The sequence below is a fragment of the Typopeltis vanoorti genome, chromosome 24 (assembly GCF_054136105.1).
Source record: "Typopeltis vanoorti isolate ZY-2024b chromosome 24, IOZ_Tvanoo_1.0, whole genome shotgun sequence".
In the NCBI taxonomy this organism is placed as follows: domain Eukaryota; kingdom Metazoa; phylum Arthropoda; class Arachnida; order Uropygi; family Thelyphonidae; genus Typopeltis; species Typopeltis vanoorti.
The window spans coordinates 12,505,396-12,529,524 of NC_143572.1; the positions used below are offsets into that span (position 1 = coordinate 12,505,396).

Consider the following 24,129-nt stretch of genomic DNA (forward strand, 5'->3'; position numbering starts at 1 on the left):
AAAGGTGTGCCACCTTTTTATTAAATTACTCTGGATTTGAATATTAAATTACTCTGGAAGTGAATCCATCACAATGGATTCACTTATTGACAAACTACTGAAATGTCCATTGAAATTCACTATAATAAACTATTCCTTTGCACTATAATGAGAATTGAATACACACACACACACATATATAATGATGTTTTATCTCTACAATTGAGTAAACAAAAATCTAATTTTGATAGGTATTTAAATGAAACAGAAAAACATGAGCTAATTTTTTTTTTTTTTTTTTATTACACTGTCATGATAATATACATCAAAAAGCTATAACAAAGCTAAAAGTTTTAAAAAAGAAATCACAGAAAAAAAAGGAATATAAGCCATTATATTTTCCACCTAAGCAAAAATTTAAAATAGTGTAGAAGTATAAGATTAGCAATCATTAATATTTTGCTGAGAATGTACAAAAAAGCAATTTATTCACAATTTAAGATCTTACTTAGAGCATCAGAAACTGTACATCAGGTCATAAGGTAAAAGTGTAATAGCTGAGGAACTATTACTCTAAAACTCCATACACAACAAGTATTAATAAGTAAATTACAGTAAATGGAAAAAGTAAGAAAACAAACTGCAAGAACAACTAATTGAAGAGGGGGGGGAAAGAGAATGATGTAACTGAACATCATATGCAAATAAATAAAAATAAATCATAAGGGATCATTTACCCATGACTACTACATGGGTAGTAGTCAAAGAAAAACAATGCCTATGATGTTTAACTGAACATCATATGCAAATAAATAAAAATAAATCATAAGTTCTTGAATATTCAAAGAAAATTAGATTTTAATTTGTAGATAGATTTTAAAAGCAGAATGACTGAATTATACAAAGATGTCTGTCAAATCTATATTAAATGCATAAAAATTCAGCCCAATTCAGACAAAACAAACTGCAGACAAAACTACATACATACCCAACTTTTTGCTTAGATATCAAGTAGATATCAATAGCATAGCATAATGTCCACATGAAGGTGACAGTATAGAAGTAACGAATCCATGTCTGGAAATAAAAACGAAAAACCTCAGACTGGACTGAATTCACTTATTAATACAAACAAGACAGGGAGAAGAATTTACACACATTTACTTTATTTCTAAAAGGTAACGAATGACTGTTTACTGTATTCAACTGAATTCACAGTAATTATGAAGAAATATTATTTCGTTACATCTCTATATTAGTAAGTTAATGAACATATATTTTCCTTTATTGTTAAACATTTAAGAAAATGTTCGCTTCTATTTCAGTTTTGAACAGATCACTAAATACAAGGTAATTTTTTTTGTCAGTTTTAGTGGAATAAGAATATAGTATTTCATGATTTCAAGTAAACTTTTTTACAACTTAGAAAGATTTATATATCTAAATCCTATCACATATTTTAAATATAGCAGAATTAACCACTGTTCATCAAGGTTAGAGGGACACAATAAAAAGAGTAAATAATGATAAAAAAGCGACAGCAATAGTAAGTACATTTTTCAAAATATCTTTTCTCTTTTCTGGTTTGAATTCTTTCCCAAGTCCATGCAAAGATAGCTGGCATTTTTGCAGATAAAACAATTATATATTATGATGATGGAGTTCAATGTTAGACATATACAACTGTACTGCTCTTATCTAAAAAGAGTAACTTATTTGTAAAGGTTAATATCATGTCTTTAGCTGTAGGGAGTGAATATAGATACATGGGTAGTAGTCAAAGAAAAACAATGGCTAGTTACATATGCATATTACTCTACTTCAATACCTGATGAGCAACCAGAACTTTAAAACAATGAGCTGCAATAGGAGAGGTAGAAACAGAACTTTTGTAATTAGACTAAAAATTCCACAAGTTATTAGTGAAAATACACTGTAATACCAGCAAATATGTAGACTTTTACTTACTTTTTTTTAGCATAAGTACTATTTTAATCATATGCATTGAGTTTATGCATGATTCCATTAAAATTCAATTTTCAGAAACAATTCAAATTACAATTCATGTTATAATGCATGCACACTCAAAGCAAACAAATTTATTTTTTATATGTAGAAAATAAAAAAATTGCATTGTACTACATATTGCATTCTGACAGTGAATGTGACACACACGCATGCATGCAAGGATCTCAAAGTAACAGTTAACAGCTGCATGTAGCTCATCTAGGTATAGCCCATAAACACATCTGCATACGAGATCACCAGTATAAAATGCATTAAAATGGACAATTTGAGTATATTCATGCACAGTATAATACAACAAATAAATCTTTATAAATTGCAAAATTGTTTTCTGCAGTTTTTATTTATGCCAGTTTAATATAACAAAGATGACTGCATAAATATTCCTTCAAAGTACAATTTATTGAGCATAACAACAAAATCTACTGTTTTATAACTAAGTCAACTTTTACTAAAGAACTCTTAGGGAGCAACATAATTTATTAATAGCGGAAGATTCACTATATAGAATTTCCTTTACCATAGCAATAATATCATGAAGTGTTGGTCTGGTTTATTATTAGTTTGTGAAGCGTAATGAGCAAGTTAATTATAATTGTGTTGATACAGTGAGGAGTCTATGTATCTTTTTTTTTTTTGATATTCAGTTTTTATTGCTAATACAATATATGAGTATGAAACCAAAATGGTCTTCTGAGAACTTCTATTAAAACATTCTTTGAGAATACTTACAGAAACAACTGCACAAAATGGTTTTCCTTTCTGACCATCATTTAGATCACCAGCCATGGTTCTGGGATCCACAATCCAGGATATGGATCGTATTAAAACACCTGAAGTAATGGTAATGAATTTTAATTATAAGAATAGAGTTATATAGTTTCAGTAACATGCAAGAGTTAATTATTTTTAAGTAAATTTAATTACTAATTGTAAATGTGTTGTTTGTGTATAACAAATTCCAATATCTGATGAGTCAGATATTGGAATTTAAACATGTCAGATGAGTATATTTATCCTGATTTATTCTGTTATTAAATACTCTGCAATACCAGTTTCAAATCACACAAATGGAATGTACTAGTATGGTGCATAAATGTTGTGCTTCTTTTGTCAAAAGTGTGTGTGTGTGGGGGGGGATCATACTCATACCTAAGCACATTCCCTATTCATCCAAAACCTTATTCTTTTAAGAGGCTATGAATAAAAGTAAATTATATAAATATGTCCAATGATTTAGTAAGTGATCCTACATTGCTAGAATCTGCAGGAATATTCTGGTACTGACTATCATTCCTTTCAATGAAAAAAAAAAAAAAAAACTTTTTCCACCAAGAGAAGATTAAATGAAGATATTCCGTTTTTGCAGATGATACAAAGTTGGAAAAGAATGAAGAATAAAAAGGGATGTGGACTCCAGGAAGATTTCATTCTGAGTATACAAGGGGGGGGGGATGAGTCTGGAAAGTTCTTATAAAGACCTAGAATAAAAATGATATTAAAGCAACCAATATAACCATAAGAAAGAACACACCAGTAGCAGAGTTATGAAGGTAACTTATTTTCTTATATTCTCGTATGTTCTTTCTTGTGGTTACATCAGTTGCTTTAATATCATTTTTGTTCTAGGTGTTATCAGAACTTTCTAGACCCCACCCTCATATAAGTAGTGTGCCAACTGAAAGTGAAGGTTTTTAAATTTGAAAAACAATGTTGTGTTAGTGCAAACAGCTGTTGGGATATACTGAATAAGATGAAAGAGATAAAGAATTTGGGAATGATGGCAAATATTTAGAACTACATTTCTAAAAATGTGATGACAACACAGTGGATTAGGGAAATAATGTGAATGAGAACATTATAAAAGGTTATAGTTTTGCTATAAAGGGGCCTGATCAGTAAAACAAGGTATAGTGTGTAGAGATTTAGTTGCCAGAATTTTGAGATGATTTTGATAAAGATCCAAAGAATGATAACTAAGTAGTGTGAAGTCTGGAATGTTGGGTATGAAGACAGACTGAGGGACAGCCATCATCTGCTAACTTGATAGATAGAAGGAGGAGAGGCAATATCAAGAGAAATATTACCTCTTCAAGAGGCCATCCCTGGAAACTGTATAAGGTTACAACTCAGATCCTGAATTATATGCAGTGTAAGGTGAACAGGTCTTCAAACAAGTTTCTCAAATTTTATGCAACTAAATAGTCATACTAGTTGAAACTGGTAAAATGTTTAATGTTTTAATACTGATGCTCAGAAGAAAGTTTTTTAGATTTATATATGTTCATATGAAGGATAATAGTATCTTCCATTCCAAATATTCCATTAAACCTCCAACATGATAACAGTATCTTATCATAATAACTGCAGCACATAAATAAAAAATAATCCTCTAGTAACCTTTTTATTCTGCAAATGGAGCAATCAGATGGTCTCCATTCTTATTTGCTGGTAGCTGAGTCAATTCTTAATGATTTACAGACTTGCAATTGGCAACAATATAGTAGGCATTGTTGACACACAAAGATCCAGCTCAAGTCTTAGTCCTAACTGATATTAATGTGTGAAATAGTATCTACTAAACAGAATTTTTTAGACACCTAACTTTCTGAAAACAAAAACATTCTACTTGCCTGCACAAAATATCAGCTCAACTCAAAAAATGAGCAGGCAAAAGGAAATCAAAAGTTTCCATTAGTTGGAAGCCAGAATCAAACTTATTAATGGTCTTTCTTCTGCTGATGTATTGTAGTATCATGAAGCATATATACAGTAAACCCACGATTTAACAGATAAAATTTCCGGTCTGTTTGTCACATGTAAAAATTAACACTTAATTTTAAAATGCTTTTAACCAAGATTTGTTTATAATTAAATTAACAGCTATTTTTGCAAATAGGCCATCATATGTTGGAAAAACACTGTAGTAATTTAGTTAACATAAATCAGTCACTGCTCATAAAACATGTTCGGCGAATTATCAGGACGTGATCACACCAATCGCACTGTAATTGGTTCTTTTGTTGCGTGGCACGACTTTCTGCGGCAGTTTTATTACACACATTTTTGTAATTTTAGGGAGTTAATTATAAAAAAACAGCAGAATTCAAAAGTTAAAAAAAAAAAAAATCTCGATAGGTTTTTCAAAGTAGGATTACCTAAACCAAGTGCCTGAACATCAAACATTAACTTATCTAAAAGTGTGTGAAAAACAATTTTTTGTTATTACAGTGCTAATATTGATAAAATTGCAATATAATGTTACAGATATTTTTATTTTAAAAAATTTGCAATTTAACAGACACCCCCATAGCCCCTATTAGTCCGTTAAATTGAGGGTTTACTGTATTCTGTATTTTTAGGTGTTCTTTGGGAAAAACAATTAATGCACTCCCAATGTGTCTAAAGCAAGCCCATTTGCAGCCAGCCACAAGGCACTCTGTGGAATTCTAGATGTGCTAAAATTTGACAAAGAGTATCTTTAAAGCAGAGAAGGATTCAGTTTAAAGTGCTGTTTAAAAGTAGAATGGAGATTCAAATTTTGTAGTGTTTTGTCTATTTTTGGTGAAGCATTCTGGACACATCTGAGTTTTGAAAAGTCTTTATAATGACTTATCAATTCAAGATAAGTGAGTTAGTCTCATGCTAGGGATGATAGGTTTTTCCCTACTGGAACCTCAGGTTTTCATCTAGCTAAAAAAGAAAATTGGTCATAAGAACAGATGCAATTAACAGACATAATATAGTGACCTCACAGCCTTAGTTGCTTCAGCAGTAATTTAAAGCAACCATATTCAACTTTCACTTTTGACAACCATATGTCCATTATCAGCAGAACTATAGTTTCATTTCTTTTTTAAAAAATATACCTGCTCACTTTCCTTGATGTAAACTAAAATTTCATTCTTCATGTAATAAAAGGTGCAATTTTTAAATAAAAATTTTTAAAATACGTAAACCCTCGATTTAACGGACTAATATGGGCCATTAAATCACAAATTTTTTTAAAAAATAAAAAAATCTGTAACATTAAGAATATCTGAAACTATTGCCATAAAATGCGATGAAAATTCTATCAATGTCCATCCCCCCTACCTAATTTCCGAATGTTAGACGATCCAGAACTTACAAATTAAGCCACGCCTCCGGCCATGTAGTGACCACTAATTTGGCAGATGCAACTTGCAGCCTTGACATAGCCCTACACTCATTCCCACAAGGTTCCGATGACGGTCAGACGATGTCTGAAACGGTCCACACCCCGTTAATCCCTGTCCCAGTTTCCACATAAGGACATTCTTCCCCTTCGTCCCCCCCACAAAAAATGCGGCCCTAAACAAAATAATATATCTATCTATCTATCTTCTGGTTCCCTTCTGCCATACGGCCACGGGAGGGTTGCTAAATGCTACCATTCTAGGGAGAAATGATTATGAGCTAGGTTGTTTCCCGTTGCCTTCCTTGCTGTAAGTATTTATGACTGTAACCTGTGTGTTCACGGGGCCGGTTTGCCTGCTTGCGGGATGAAAAACCCCAGATAAACTGTCGGATAAAAACCCTGCTGCCCACGCCCAAGACCGACTAACTTGGCTAGGTTCGATTCCAGTCATGGACAGGAATCGAACCTAGGACACTCCTTCCCCAGGCATATGGTTGCGAAGCGCAAAGCCACTAGGCTAACCGCGTGGACATATACATATATATACATATATATATATATATATATATATATTATTAATAGTAAACTGGGTTTCCAAACTTATTTCCCGCGTTAAAACGACGCACCCCCATGTCCCCCCCATTTATAAACAACCTTCAGCAAGATCATGGAATTGGAAGGCATCATAGAACCAAAAACAAAGTATGTACAAAATTTTTTCCACCTCGTTTATTCTGCCATAATTGCCTTCTATACTCACCCATAATGCCCTAAAAAAACAGCCCTTTTTGAGTAATGTTAGCCAATGTATTAAAACAAGGGACACTCCTAAACAAAAACAGGCTATAATAGCCGTAATTATATTAATTATACTCCAATTTTATCAATATTAGCACTGTAATAACAAAAAAATTGTTTTACACACACTTTTAGATAAGTTAATGTTTGATGTTGAGGCGCTTGGTTTAGGTAATCCTGCTTTGAAAAAACTATCAAGTTTTTTTTTTTTTAACTATTGAATATTGCTGTTTTTTTTATAATTAACTCTCTAAAATTATGAAAATGTGCGTAATAAAACGCCGCAGAAAGTCACACCACGTATCAAAAGAACCAATTACAGTGCGATTGGTGTGATCACATCCTAATCATTCACTGAACATGCTTTATGAGCAGTGACTCATTTATGTCAGCTAAATTAGTACAGTGTTTTTCCAACATATGATGGCCTATTTGCCAAAATTTGTTAAAAATAACAGGAAATTAATAACAAAAAATAACCTGTTAATTTAATTATAAGCAAATCTTGGTTAAAAGCATTTTAAAATTAATAGGGTGTTTTCACGTGACACACGATCAGAAATTTTGTCCATTAAATCCAGGGTTTACTGTATTATGGTGTTCACACTTGCAAAGGCTTAATTACATTCTGTAATTAGACATTCTGAGAGGAAGTTATGACAAGACTTACTTAATGTTCTCTCTCCATATACACTGCTTAGAAAGAAATCAAAGAACATGCTCATGGGAAGGGTGCATCATATCATGTAATGAGTCACGTGTTTGTAGCTGATATAAATTGGAAGAATATGATGTTCCCAAGTCAATTATGTCTTGGGACATAATTGATTTGGGAACATGGTGAAATGGCTGTGAGAAGAGAAATGACGGAGTTTGAAAGAGGCATAGCCAAAAGATGCATGTTGCAGGCCTATCTATTCGGCAATCGCCAAAAGTTGACAAACTGTACTATCCCAGGTCAACAATCAGTGATACCATACTGAGATGGAAGTGCAGGGTGTCAACAACTGCAAGTGCTACCCCTATAGTGGTCAACCCACAACACTCACCGAATGTGACCATAATTGCCACTGATTGTTATCATATGCTTGTGGAAAGTATTACTGAAGTCATCACAGTGAAAGGAGATTGCTGCAATAGCAAAGGGAGATCCTATATCTTATTAAGGTGAGCACCACACTATGGTGTCCATTGACTTCTTTTCAAACAGAGTATATATTTGTGTAGTGTTCTGCAGTTTTTAAAAGTATGAAAAACCCTATGATTGACTATGATACCACCAGTACACAGATCAAAACACTCCATCGGCTCCTTAAAATGGTTAAGTGGAAGTCAACAAACAGACTAAAACATAACTTTAGACTCCCTGGATATATGGACTACCAAAAATCCATAAACAAAATGTGCCATCCCATTGTGGATGGCATTGATTCACCCACATACAAATTAGCCAAACATTTAGCCAAAGTGCTCACACAATATACTAGAAACACACCTTCACGCACAAAAAACTCAACCCACTTTTTAAAGACAGTATAGAAAACCTCACACTCAACATACTGACATAATGGTCAGTTTTGATGTCTCCTCTTTATTCATTAATGTCCCGCTCCCGATACCTCTGCCCTGTTTCAGTTCACCATGAATTCAGGCTATTTCGTTTGGCAAGGAAAATTCAACACTTTCTTAGCCAATGGCTACAACCCCCCCCAAATATTAAAATCCCATACCCCCCCCCTCTTCCTTCAGCATAGAGATTACTCAAGATCTATCACCATTCCACATATCCAGGACAAAAATCTTAAGGAAATACAACCTTACAACCACTTATAGACCACAAAGAAATTGTCATCTCTTAGCCACTCCACCAAAGACTAGTCACATCACCTAGACCTACCAGGTATATGCCAGGTCTCCTGCAGTTGCAAACTGTCCTACTATGGTCAGACAGGACAGCCAATACCAGAATATCTGAACACAAGAACTACATCCAGTTCCACCAATACAGCCACAGGACTTGCTAACCATGCTTTGGACACCCATCCCAGGAGACACTGAAAGGAGGCCACTATCACACCACAGCAAATGCAAATATGAAAGATTATTCTTCATTTCTGCCTCAGCCCTGATAAACTTTCCAGACCTCAACAAATTTGAGTGCATGAGACTGCCCCAAATTTGGGAAGCATTCATCCTAAGATCTTCAATCCATAGGTGAAGACTACCAAATGTAACCAACTAAAAGGCACTGTTTAGGAATCCCCAACTTCAGTTGCCTTTCTTCAGCCTCATTTGCCCAGTGTTAGTTCCTGCATGCACGTATCATTATTTTTTGTGATCCCTGATGATGGCAATGTAATGTTGCCGAAATATAGGAAAATATTAAAGTCTTTTATAATTAATATTTTTCAGGAAATATACATTATTTCATGAAAAATAACTGTTATGAGTAATCAACGTATAAGCCTTTACCAGAATTTATGACAGTCAGCATGGATTTCTAAAGGGTAGGTCCTGTTTTAGCAATTTGGGATTTAGCCAACCAAATTGTAATTCTTATTGGCTTAAACCAAATTATAAAATGATGGTACAACATAACAAAATTTCATGCCGGATGGGATGTCGCCTGTTAAACAAGGCCCCTGTTGTTTTCAACAGGAAACCAGGGTGAACAGCGAAACGTTAGCTACTGGAACAAATCTGAAAAAACATCCCAACTCAACATCAGCAGAGTTAAAGATCGGTACTATCAACATAAGAAGCCTGAATTGCAAAGAAATGGAGCTAGCCGAGGAATTAGATAAGTACCAGATCAGCATAATAGGGGTGACTGAAACAAAAAAGACAAAAACTGGTGAGATCTTTCTGAGCAATAACTACAAAATGTTATATTCAGGAAATGACAATCAAGGAAAAGGAGTAGCCACAGTATTCAACACAAAATATGAGGCTAATCTTCTTGAATGGCAGGCAGTCTCAAGTAGAGTTATTGGGCAAATATCAAAATGGGATACTGGACAATGAGACTTATTTGTGCCTATGGTCCCAAAGAAGCTTCTAAGGTAGAAGTGAAGGAATTTTTTGATGCTTTAGAGAAAGCAACTGACACAATGAAAAGGGAAAAGTTGGTCCTTGTTGGGGATCTAAATAGCAGAGTAGGAAATGATTGTGAGACATACAAAAATATATTGGGAAAATTTGAAGAAAAGAGCAAAGCTAATAATAATGGCAAATATTTGTTAGATTTCTGCTCAGAACATGGACTGGTTATTACTAACACCATGTTCCAACATAAAAATGTGCACAAATTCACATGGAGAGAAGAGGCAAGAAATAAGAAAAGTCTCATTGACTATGTTATTGTTGATAGTGATGTTTTCTCCCTGGTGCAGGACACCAGAGTATACAGAGGATTTGAAATTGGAAGCGATCACTATTTAGCCTTGAGCAGGATAAAACTGAATTTCATATTGAAAAGAATAACATGTAAGAAAGTTTTAAAGTGAATAAAAGTTGAGCAGCTCTCAGATGTGAACTGTAGACTAAAATACACAAAGATTATTGAAGAAAAAATGAAAGAGTTTGAGAACAGGAATCAAACCTTGGAGATTCAGTGGCAAGCCTTGAAGAAAACTGATTGATTCAGCCAGAGAGGCATGTCGTGAGGTTGTCCGCAAGGATAGAAAAATGAGAACTCCATGGTGGATACAGGAAGTTAAAAAGACAGTGAAGGAAAAGAAGAAAGCCTATCAAAAGTTCCTGTCAAATAACTCAGCTGTTGCTCTTAGAGAATGCAGAGACAAATGTAAGAAAGCTAAACACTGTGTAAAACTAGCTAAACAAAAGTCATGGGAGAACTTTGGCAAGAACATAGAAAATAAATATCAAGAAGGTGGCAAAATATTTTGGAGGTTGTTGAAGAAGCTTAGGAATGGAGGAAAGAGTGCTGTAAAAGGAGTTAGAAATGATAAAGGTGACATGAAAACGGTAGAAAAAAGATATCTTTGAACTATGGAGTAATTACTTTGAAAATTTGCTAAATGAAACAAGCAGTGATGACAGCACAGTGATAAAAAACACTGACCAGGCATGCAGTCAGGAATACATATCCATACTTGAAGTAGAAAAAACCATCAAAGGCTTAAAATTTGGAAAGGCAGCAGGAATAGATGATATTCGACCAGAAATGCTGAAGTATGGTGGTATAAAAGTAGTGGCTGCACTGCATAGTTCAGAAGGCCTGGACAGAGGGACAAATTCCCGATGATTGGAGTAGAGCTCTTATACTATTCATATATAAAAAGGGAAATAAAACTGAATGTGAGAATTACAGAGGTATTTCCCTACTGAGTGTTCCTGGCAAGATATATGCAAGTATACTTGAGAAACGGTTGAGAAGAATTGTGGAAGAAAAGCTTAGTGAAGAACAAGCTGGATTCAGGCCAAACAGAGGCTGTCAGGATCAGATCTTCACTTTACGACAGATAGTGGAGAAAGCATGGGAATATAACAAAGATCTGTATTTAAGTTTTGTCAATCTGGAAAAGGCAAATGATAAGGCGCCAAGAGAGAAGCTATTTAATATGTTACAGTTATATGGTGTCAATGGAGCATTATATCAAGCAATACTTAGTCTTGATTTGAGTTGTAAGTCAGCAGTTAGAATTGAAGGAAGTACAGGAAGATTGTTTAATGTCAAATCTAGTGTGAGACAAGGATGTACATTATCTCCTCTGTTATTCATTATCTGTATGAATCACATTATGAAGGAAAGTGGTATGAAACATGATATTAAAATTGCAGATGTTAATGTCAGCTCTTTGCTTTATGCGGACGATGTTATACTTCTAAATAAATCTACTATGAGTCTGCAAGATTCCTTGACTAAATTGAATAACTGTTGTAATAGATATGGTATGAAGGTCAGCAATAAAAAGACAAAGACAATGAAAATAGGCAGAATCGTTGAAAATGTCAACTGCATTGTGAACGGAGAACCTGTGGAACAAGTAAAACATTTCGCCTACTTAGGCCATTTTTAGTGAAGATGGTAAATTAAATATGGAAATAGACAACAGAATCAGCAAAGCTGGTATGGTGGGAAGTCAATTGAATAAATATTCATATGGAATAAGAGAGAAAATAGTCAGAACACTAAATTAGCTGTATACAAGACAGTGTTCAAACCAGTTTTAACTTATGGATCTGAGAGCTGGGTCAGAAGTAAAACACTTGACCAAAGACTAGAGACCGCAGATATGAGAGTCCTGAGAAAGATTAGAGGTGTGAACAGATGGCATCAATGGCAATATCAATTAAAAATGAGGATATTAGGAAAGAACTTGACATTGTCAGCATCCAGGAATGTATTAGCAGAGCTAATCTCAGGTGGTATGGTCATTTAAACAAAATGGGCAATTAAAGTTTGGCCAAACAAGTGTTCTCTGCCAGGTTGGCAGGAAAATGACCCAGAGGAAGACCAAGATATAGGTGGTTTGATAGGGTACAAAGTGCCTTAGACGACAGAAATATAAGATCTGATTATATTGGAGTCTTGACAAGTAACAGACTGATCTGGAGGAAAATTATAGATAGGAAGTTAGTAATGATGTAAATTTTTCATGTAGTACTATCATATCCTGTACATCCCTTGAGGGTACATTGCAGGAATTTGATGATGACTTGCACTTTATGATAAGGTAACGAGTGTATTGGATAAGGGAGAATTATATACAGTGATATTCTTGAACTTGACAAAGCATTTGATAGATTATCACATGATAAGATGGTGTACAAGCTATGGAGGATGGGGACAGAAGTATACTGGTTAGATGCATTAGAGATTGGCTCTCTAAATGATACCAGCAAGTTGTGTATGATGGAGCAGGGGAGTCTCAAAAAAGGAGGATAAGCAGTGGCATGCCATAGGGTTCTATTCTTGGGCCCTGGCTGTTTATTGTTTATAAATGATATGTCATGTGGACTGACCAGGGATCTTCAGCTGTTTGCTGATGATACCCAAATTAGGGGGAATTATAAGTAGCACTGCCAGTGTTAATTCCCTTCAGCAAGATTTGAAAAAACTTTTGACTTGGACAAAGGAGTGAGGTTGTAATTTTAATGTTAATAAGTGCATGATGTTGCATTTTGGAGTGTAGAAATATAAGGCTCTCTACTACATTGATGGTGCTGCACTGTAGGAAGTGGATGAGATTTGGGAGTTATGGTAGGCAGACTGAAGTTTAAAGGACATATTGCAAGTGTCGCAAAGACTGCTCATCATAGTGCTGATATGTAGGAATATGGAAACATTGAAGAGGGTCCAGAGATGAGTAACTAAAGCAATATGAGGACTTTGGAGTGCTGTCTATGGAGAGAGAGAGGTTGAAGAAATGTGGATTGAAAGGTTTGGTGGATAGGAAGAAAATAAGTGATATGATATTGACATTTAAGTTAATGAGAGGATTTTATCAGATTAATCCAGAGGGTATTATAAAAAGAGTAGAAGGTAAGAGGGGAAGAACCAGAAGCCATCCCTGGAAGTTATGTAAGAGGTGTGGTGAAGAGGAGTATGAGTAAAGTTTTTACATGAAGAATTGTCAGTGAATGGACAATTGCAAGTCGTGTTAAGGATTTTAAGATTTAGTATGATAAACATGTTGCCAGTTGAATGACCTCCCACGATGAGCCAACTCCATTGAGGGAGTAATAATAATAAATTATTATTAATCTGTTCTTAGAATCTACATTCCACAAACTTGATATCATCTTTAACACTTTCTTTTTGTACCCTCTCCATTGAGATACCTGGAGATCAGATCTGCATATAATAGTCCTGGTGGGATCATACCATGGCCTTATCAACAGATAATATGATTTCCTTATCTTTACATGTTCATTTTCAAATTACAATTATCCTGTGAATTGTAATTTCTTGTATTTTCACACAATAGCAACCCAGATATAGTGACCAAAGGACAAACTCTATTCTCTATCACACTGAAGTGTCCAGTGATTGCTTACTATGGACAGACAGTAAGATCTCTTAATATCCATATCACAGAACACAGAAATACATTCGGTGCCATCCTTATGGCAAGTGAGAACAGGCAGAGGATACTTTGGGCACCCCTCTACAAAAAAATCAGTATGCTATATACAAGTCAAAGATTATTTTTAGAATTGCCAATGGCTATGACATATCTAATTTCAACAAGTATTGCTCCATTAATCTGCCAAAAATTTGGGAGACGGTCACCTTAAGATCATCTTCAACCTGAAAACTCTGAAAGAAAACTGCTATTTATATATAGCATTAAACAGTGTCAGATTAGAACTTAAGGTTTTTTGCCCATTACAATTTGAATTGTTATACTCACAGTCACTTATGTATGGCAACAAGTAATTCTGCTCTAAAAATGATGCTGCTTTGAAATCCAGCAAAAGATAAACCAGTTAACAAAGCTTTCCATGATTTATTGTTATGGCATTGTAATACAATGAAAAGAGCTGAATGAGTATAAAGTTATGTCCACAGCTCTAATATAAGGTATCCCAAAATTTCAAATTTGAGAATTTTTTTCATTACTTTGCAAAAAAAAGGGAAACACATAAAACATTTTCATACCTTCATAATTTTTCTGTATTACATTAAAAAAAAAAAAGTTAGAAAATTGATCTTTTCTTATTCTCTCATTAGCTACTCAGGTGGCAATTTTTAGAACTGTCTGTTATTGTTTAATTGCCATTCTGTGTTCTTGTACTGACAATGCCTATGATGGCAAAAATTCTATATTAAATTTTTTAAGCGAGTCCTCAAGGGCTCACTTTAGTGAGTATGGGAGTGGTGAACCCGAGGTACTTGATGCTGGACCATACCTTATTTCATGTAATATACATCTGTTATATTATCTATAGGATGGTCCCTCCTCTTATTTCTTTCTATCCTTTTCTTCTTTCTTGTTCCTTCCCCCCAATGCTATTAGAGTAATCGAGGGCTAGGGGCGATTCTTTCAATGTTTCTATGTTTTTTCATCTCTTCATGCATAGAAGGCAACAGGAAACCACTATGCTTCTACTTTTTCCCTAGTTTGGATGAGCAGTAAAGATCAAAATGACGAGCGATGCACATCTCAGGATGGGTCTCCTGGGTCCAGAACTGCGCAATTGGCTACCAGGGAGGTCACTTGTTCCCGTATGGATATGAACCAGATTGCATGTCAGTCATATGAATCTTCTTTACTAAAGCCTGTGGGAGGTGGAGAAGTGGAAGATGGAAAGTATTCATGTGGAAAAGGGGCTAAAATTAATTTTTGCATTGGATCTTGGAATGTGAATACCTTACATCAAACTGGAAGATTGGAGATTGTAAAGATGGAGATGCTAAGATTGAAAATAGATGCTCTGGGAATGGCTGAGGTGAGATGGAAAGGAAAAGGAGATTTTAGAACAGAGGATGGAATAAGAATAATTTACTCAGGAGGGGAAGAGCAACATCAAGCATGTGTTGGAATAATATTGAATAAACGAGTGGCAGGGTATGTGAGGCTACTGACAAATCTCAGACAGAGTTTTAGTAGTAAAGTTGAAAGCAAAACCAAGAAATATTCTACTTATCCAGATATATTTACCTACTTGTGATTATGAGGATGAGAAGGTAGAGAGAGTTTATGCTGATATAGAACAGGACTTGAAATGTAAAAAAAGAAAAGATATAATTATAATACAAGACGACATGAATGCAAAAATCGGAAGAGGAAGATATTGTTGGGATATTTGGACTGGGAGTGAGAAATGAAAGAGGAGATATGTTGTTGGATTTCTGTAGAAAGCATGATTTAGCAATTATGAACACTTGGTTTAAGAAACATCCAAGAAGATTGTACACATGGAAAGCCCCAGGGGAGGATATAAATAGTAGAAGAAATCAGATAGATTATATTTTGATAAACAAAAGATATAGAAACATTATAAAAGATGTGACAACATATCCAGGAGCAGACTGTGATACAGATCACATATTGTTGTCAACTAAGATAAGGATTAATCTAAAAAAGATAACTACAGGGAAACGGAACAAATCATGGAACATGGAGCAGCTGAAGATACCAAGTACGGCGAATGAATTCTCAAAGAAAGAAGAGGAAGAAATGAATGAGAGAAATATACAAGAAAATGATGATGCAAGTGAAAAATGGAAGATTCTGAAGGAATGCATAATTATTGCTACAGAATTGCATTTAGTCAAAAAAGAAGAGGAAAGAGAGAAATGAAAGAAACCATGGATGATGGAAAATATTTTGAGGAAAATAACACAAAGAAGAAAGTTAGTTAATAGTAAAACAAAGGAGGAAAAAAAGCAGTATAAAGACTTGAGTAGGGAGATACAAAGAGAGATAAGAAGGAAAAAGGAAGAGTGGTTAGATGAAATAAGTAAAGATACAACAGCAAAGGCAGAAAGAAAGGACATAAAAGGTGTTTACAAAAACATTAATATGATGACAGGAAGGAGAAAGATGCTAAGGACTGGAGCAATCAAGAATGAAAGAGGTGAAATTCTGATAGAAAAAGAGAAGATATTACAGAGATGGGAAGAATATGTAAGTAAACTTTATGAAGACAGGGAAAGAGGAGAAAATCAAAGGAAAGAACATAGTGGGCAGAGACTGTGCATCATGAGGGAGGAATTGAATCTAGCAATTCAAAAGATGAAAGAAGGAAAATCTCCTCGAATAGATGGTATACAGATAGGACTTATAAGGAATATAGGTGAAAAAGGTATGGAAGTGTTATGGCAAATTATTAACGGAATTTATGAAAGACAAGAATTACCAGAGGAGTTTAGAAGATCAATTTTTATCCCCATTTCAAAAAAGACAGGAGTTTTAGACTGTAACAATTTTAGAACAATAAGTCTTATAACTCACACAGCAAAAATTCTGGTGCAAATAATTTTAGAGAGAATTAGGAATAAAATAGAAAAAGAAATGAATGAGGAACAGTTTGGATTCAGAACCAACCAAGGAACTAGAGAGGCTATAACTTGTCTAAGAATTATTGGGGAGAAAACACTAAACCATGGTGGAAAGTTGTTTTTGGGATTTCTAGATTTTGAAAAGGCATTTGATACAGTGAAACATGAAAGGCTTTTTGACATTCTAGAAAATACTGATATTGACTCTTATGACTTGGAAATTTTAAAGAGATTATATTGGTCACAAATAGCGTCAGTATGTGTAAATGGAGAGGAAACAGGAGAATTCCCGGTGGAGAGAGGAGTCAGACAAGGATGCAAGTTATCACAATTATTGTTTAACTTTTATAGTGAACAAACATTTAGAGAGGCACTTGAGGATGTAGAAGAAGGAATAAAAATAAACGGAAGAATCATTAATAACTTAAGATATGCGAATGATGTAGTGGTGATGGCAGAAAGTGAAAGTTACAACAAATTATTCAAAGAATTGAAAACTCTTGTAAAGAGTATGGACTAAGAATTAACACAAAAAAGACCAAGATAATGATAATGGGTAGAAAAATAGGAGATAATGTAAAAAATAAGATGTGGAGGAAAGATTTTAGAAGAAGTGGAAAGATTTCAATATTTAGGTAGCTGGATCTCAGAGAAAGGAACTTCAGAGTTGGACATTAGAAATAGAATAGGCAAAGCTAAATCGGCATTTATGGAAATGAAGAGAATTTTAATAAACAAGAACACTAAAATAGGCATTAGAATTGTAATAGTTAAAGCAACAGTTTGGAGTATTGTAAGTTATGGAAGCGAGTCATGGACACTCAGAAAGAGAGATATGGCTTAATGCATTGGAAATGTGGTGTTATAGAAAGATAGAAAAGATTAGCTATACAGAAAGAATATCAAATCAAGAAGTTTTAAGACGAGTTGGGATGGAAAGAACACTGCTAAAGAATATCATGCAAAGAAAGACCAGATTTGCAGGACATCTTCTGAGAGGTTCTTCAGGACACCTGACAAGAACTATATTCCAAGGGAAAGTTGAGGGGAAGAGAAGACGTGGAAGACCAACTAGAGAGTGGTTTAATGACATTGTGGAATGGACTGGTTTAAGAATGATGGAACCGACAGACAGCGAGAAACGGAGAAGAGCTGCTCATCTGCTGCAACCCTCTTGCTAGAGGATGCTACCGGACAACGACGACATGAGTTTTCCTCTATTCTTATAATTCCTTTAATTATGCCGACTCACATTTAAACAAATATTGCTTGTTCATTATTACTCATTATCATGATATATATCCCCCCCCCCCATGTCAAAATGACTATGTATGTATATATGTTGATGTGTGTGTGTGTGTGTGTGTGTGTGTGTGTGTGTGTGTGTGTGTGTGTGTGTGTGTGTGTGTGTGTTATATAATGTATACCATGTCAAACAGCACATTCTGCACACTGGAATTCCTGAATATACACTGCTTGGAAAGAAGTCAATGACCATCCCCATGGCAAGGTTTATTGTGCCATGTAATAAGTCACATGCTTGAAGCTGGTGTAAATTGAAGAAATATGATGCTCTATATGTGAACTTAACTCCTAGGTTTTTTTTCAATCAGAGAAGGTCACTATCCAGACTGGTTTCGACCTTTTTTGAGGTCTCATCAGTGAGTAGGTATACCTAGTTAGTACCAAGTTTGCAGTGAACAGAACTTACATCCCTTCTATGAGAATTGCCAAGAGGTGACCTATTAAATTATTAATAATAATGAAGAGCCAAAAAAAAAAAGAGCCAAACAGTTCACATTATGGGTAAATATCAAGAATAGTGATCGGAGCTTGCTCCACCCTTTACATGAGTTGCCTCAGTTTGCACTACCTTCAAGGGTCAGGTGCTGCACTATCCAGGTATCTGCTTACGTTTGGAATCGCCGAACTTTATATAGTTTCTATGTTCGGCATGAAACTCTGAGTTTCTTATTCAGCTAAGAAACAATATGGGATATAATATCCCTTAACTTAAATAAGTTCATGTCGCCAAATTGAAGCCTTTGGCTCTTCATTATTATTAATAATTTAATAGGACACCTCTTAATTCTCATAGAAGGGATGCAAGTTCTGTTTGCTACAAACTTGGTACTAACTAAGTCTACCTACTCACTGATGAGACCTCAAAAAGGGTCAAAACTGGTCTGGGTAGTGATCTTCTCTCATAATGTTGAACAAAATACAGCTCCTAGGAGTTAAGTTCACATTATGGGTAAATATCAAGAATAGTGATTGGAGCTTGCTCCACCCTTTACATTAGTTGCCTCAGCTTGCACTACCTTCAAGGATCAGGTGCTGCACTATCCAGGTATTTGCTTACGTTTGGAATCGCCGAACTTTATATAGTTTCTATATTTGGCATGAAACTCTGAGTTTCTTATTCGGCTAAGAAACAATATGGGATATAATATCCCTTAACTTAAAAGAAATGGTGATGATTATCAGAATCTTAAAAATGTTTTATCAATTATCTTTTCTACATTCTGAGCACAGACTAATACAGTATTTATATTAACCACCATACCAGCCATGACAAGCTTACAGGTTAATAAAAACATGAATGCCAAGTGTCCATTTAACATTTGAGCACCACTGAAATAATATGGACACAAAGCATAAATTATTCAATATATTTCATCCAGATGGCTGGTTGGAAGATTAACAGAGTATTTGCATTAGTCATAGTATTACTGTATATAAGATAAACCCACCTGTAGAGGCAAAGAAATCAGCCAATGCTAGCCAATTAATGATATACCTTTGTCTACGCCCAGAAAGAATTGGTTTCCTATAAAGAATGGGTTCACTATATGGAAGTATTTGATATACTGCTCCTATAATGCCCAATAAAGAAGATATGATGCATGCAATATTATATGGCAATGACTTAAAATGCAGAAGTGTTCCAACAGATGGATGAGATGAAGAGAGAGCACAGCAAAATGTTTCCACTGTTGCTGAAGCCATCTATAGAGAAAAATGCATACAGACAATTTGATATTTTTATCACAAACTTACTTTTGCAAGTTTTTTGTAAAAATTTTGTAGAAAAAAATCTGAAATTCTCAATCATTTACATAATGATAAAAATACTTTTATAAACTTAATACAAGCTATTCTCTGATATGCATTGGGACATATCAAACTATTGTGTAAAGTAAGCGAATTCAATGTGCAAAAGGCATGAAGATAAACACAAGAGTATTTATATATACTGTATATGTTGGCGTATAAGATGACTATCAAATAATACAGAAAACCCCTCGAAATCATGGGTAGTCTTATACAGCGAGTATAAAATGGAAAGCTTCATTTCTTGGATGAACATTTAGGTAGTTACAATACATCATTATAAACAAAATCAGATAAATTTAAAATTAATTTTAAATTTATTTAAAATATTTCAATAGATGTAAGTATTAAAAAACAAATAACTATTAACCTCAATTTTCATGTTAATTTTCTTCATCATCTGAAGAACTATTGAAAATAGTTCTTCAGATACATTTTTTAAATGATCATCATATGGATCCCATTTTGAATCTGGTGAATTTATTTCGTTTTCATTGTCATCAGTGTCCCACAATAGATCATCTTCCATACCATCCACAAGATTAGAGATACCATACTTCTTAAATGATTTTATTATAGTCTCTACTTTTACTTTATTCCATGCTTTGATCACAAATTTGCACAACATATTAAGTGATGCAGCATACATAGATCCACAATTATTCCACTCTTCTTGCATGTGATCTATAAATGGTTTGTTCAAGCAGACGTCTAGTGGTAGCAATATATAGAAGTTAAACCACCTGGTATAACAGCAATTTTTGTGTTTTTTTTTTCTAGAAGACCTTTAGTATTCTCAGTTAAATGACTATGAAAAATATCCCATGCTAATAAACTGCATTTCTTCGTTATACCACCTGGTCACGTGTTTCACACATTATTTATCCATAATTTCATACCATTTTCATCCATCCATCCTTTTTCGTGAAAATGTACAAAAACACCTGACGGAAATTTTATCTTAGGTTTAGTTTTACACTTGAAGATGATCATTGGTTTTAACTTGGTTCTATCAGCCAAACATGACAACACAACCGTAAACCTTGTTTTTTTCATGACCTGTACTTCAAACTAGCACGCTCTTATTACCTTTAGACGCCACTGTTTTATTGCTTATCATATCAAAGCTCATAGGAGTTTCATCCATATTTCCAATATGGATGAAACTGCTATGAGAACAATTTATGATCTTGTTTTCAACTGAATAATAAATTTATGGAAACTGGCAAGTTTGTGGTCAAGATCTGCTGGTAGTTTTAGAGCAATTTTCGTTTTTTGTCATATTACCAGATTTTGTCTGTTCATAAAACGATTACACTATCCTGAAGTAGCTTGAAATTCTATATTTTCATCCGGATTCAATCTTGACCATTTTAGTGCATATGCTCTAATCATATTTCTTGTAACAAGATAACCATTTTGCCTTTGTTCGAATAACCAATGATTACAATGATTGAACAGCTTCCTATGACAGATGTGTCACTCCTAAACATTCACTTCTGCTTCATGCCATTATAAGCTTGTTCTTTTAAATTGTTTCGATCCATCTCATTCAGGATCCACCTCTTTTCCTAACACCTTCTTGATCACTTAACATAAACTTGTTGACCAAACAGATGTCCTATTGCCATCTTTCCTTCCACAGGATAGTGCTAAAAGGTGGCTGATCACTCCTTGACCTATCTCATCATTATTCATGAAGTCAAACCAAATGTAGTAGCTCACTTCTAAGATACTCCTTTAACACATTGTTCATCCAGTAATCACTCCTGCACAATGTCCACATGTTGGCTTCATAACGCAAAACAAATAAAAAACAGAAGTTTTGCTCTTATTGATAATCTGCTGTCTTTCCAAACTTTCTGAATAGGAATGACTTCTGAATGACCAGAAGTCATTCCTAATCTTCTATCTGCTTCATTCTTCACCTCACCAATATTAGTTACATGGTTATCAAGATAACTGAAGTGCGAGACATCTATAGCACATCCTTTAAGATAGAAGACTCATCTTTAGCATCTGTTTTTCATTACTTTGTTTTCGCAATATTGATAATCAAAGCAATATTGAAAATCAACCTGTCGGACTCCCAGAACCATCAACTGCAGCAATAAAAGTCATTTCTCTCAGTGAATAAGGCCAAATTTTCAATATAATTTAGAACAGATATTTTAAGATTCTTAGAGCACTTTAGACCCGTCTTTCCTTGCAGAGTGTGGTTCATCAAACACAATCAGTTACAAGACTAACTGGATATACCAGTATCTTACTCCAGTTCTTATTTTAAACCATTCAGCACATGCTTTATCGAGTTTAACACATGCCTTGGCATTATCATATAAAGCAGTCATAATGCTAATAAGTTTGTCCATATCCCATAAGCTGTTAGAATCTTCCATAAATTTTGCATATCAACTGAATCAAGTCTTTCTAAAATCAACAAAATGTGTGATGACAGATTACTGAAATTCAAAACATTTCTGAAGGACCTGCCTCAGTGAAAATATTTGGTCTCTGCAGTTTCTTCTTCTTCTGAATTCATCTTGCTCATTTCAAGTTACTTGCAAACTAGATACTTTATCATATTAAGTGCAGGCAACCTTACCTGGAATAGATAATAAACTAATTATCCTGATGATTTTAAAGTTTTAATTTACATATAGCTGATCTAACCTCAGTCCACCTTTGCTAAGAGTTGCCCGGTGTTGTGCTACCTTACCCCAGTCCTGAAGATATTTTCAGGTGCAAACTTTGTTTGCTCACACTTGGATGAAGGATTAAACTAAATTTATTATAGTCTAACCAAGTGAAAAATAAACATTCAACAACATTATGATTAAATTTACATTATTATTAACTTCCTTTCAACAATTTCCCTGCAAAGTAGTCTTATTTGTCAGATCTTATACTTGTCATCTAATGTACCTCTAATTGCATCAATCCATCTAGATCTTGGTCTTTCTTCGGGTTTTCTTCCTGTCATTCTGGTCAAATACCTTTCGCTAATCTTTCTTCTCCCATTATGTTTATGTGATCATACCACCTTAGATTATCTCCATTAATTCTTGAGTGAGATCCTTACTATCTTTCATTTTTAATATGATTTTGCCATGCATCTGTTCACTTTCCTAATTTTCTTAAACTCTCATATCTGTGGTCTAAGTGTTTATATCAACTATTTTATTTCTAATCAAATTCTCCCTTATTTATTCTTCAATAAAGCAATACATCTTTCCAAAGGATTCTGTATTCAGTATTGACACCATGCTGTGCAAGCTCAGACTTGTAAGATTTATAATGGATATTGTACTAGTATTCCCTAATTCACTGGTCCACTGAGTGACCAGTTTGTTCAAAATATGACAAAAGAATGTGTTAACATGTTTTTAATCTATCTATGCCACCAGTTTTACACACACACACACATATATATATATATATACACACACACACACACATATATATATATACACACACACACACACACACACAGGGCCGGCAGAAGCAAGCATACAGAGCATGCAGGCACTACTATGAGGAGGAGCTGCTGCTGGGACATGGTTCATAAGTTCATTTCTAAGAAACAAAATTTTTATCATAAAAACAAAAAACTCTTAGAATGATCAATATTAAAATAAATAAGGCCAGATACACTGAATAAAAATTTTAAAAAATTGTATATTGTCGCATCTTTGATCAGCCAGCTGTTTACAATTTTGCAGCGAGAGCAGGCTAAATGCTTGCCTGCAGATGTCATGTCTACTGCAGTCTATCTAAAATGAAACGGTAAATGGTTTTTATGCATACCAGTCATATGGTACGCATCTCAGTAGGCTACTGACAGTAGCGCAGTGCGGACTATTATTTCGTTTCTGTGTCGCGTTGTTTTAATAATTTCTTGTGGGTATAAAATAGAATCAAAAATTTTTAAAAAAAAGTTATCTGGTGCACAAAATCGTATCATGCTGCAAAAGAAGCAGATGTTAAGAAACAAACTGGGGCTCTTAATAATTTGTTAAAATATTAAAATATTCTGATGCAGATTGTAAACAACTCGATACATCAGAAATCAGAGTTGAAG

At 34.3% G+C, this 24,129-nt stretch overlaps 1 protein-coding gene across 2 annotated transcripts in view; it reads right to left on the reverse strand.

Moving 5' to 3' along the window:
• LOC150092929 (G protein-coupled receptor 143-like) overlaps window positions 1-24,129 on the reverse strand; it is a 100,957-nt gene that overhangs the window by 68,797 nt on the left and 8,031 nt on the right. For both annotated transcript variants that reach the window (XM_090413894.1, XM_090413893.1), the window contains exons 2-4: window positions 19,688-19,943; window positions 2,737-2,837; window positions 968-1,056 (exon numbers count right to left, since the gene is read on the reverse strand). In XM_090413894.1, the coding sequence (XP_090270020.1) occupies window positions 968-1,056; window positions 2,737-2,837; window positions 19,688-19,943 (446 nt within the window). The remainder of the gene's footprint in view (window positions 1-967; window positions 1,057-2,736; window positions 2,838-19,687; window positions 19,944-24,129) is intronic.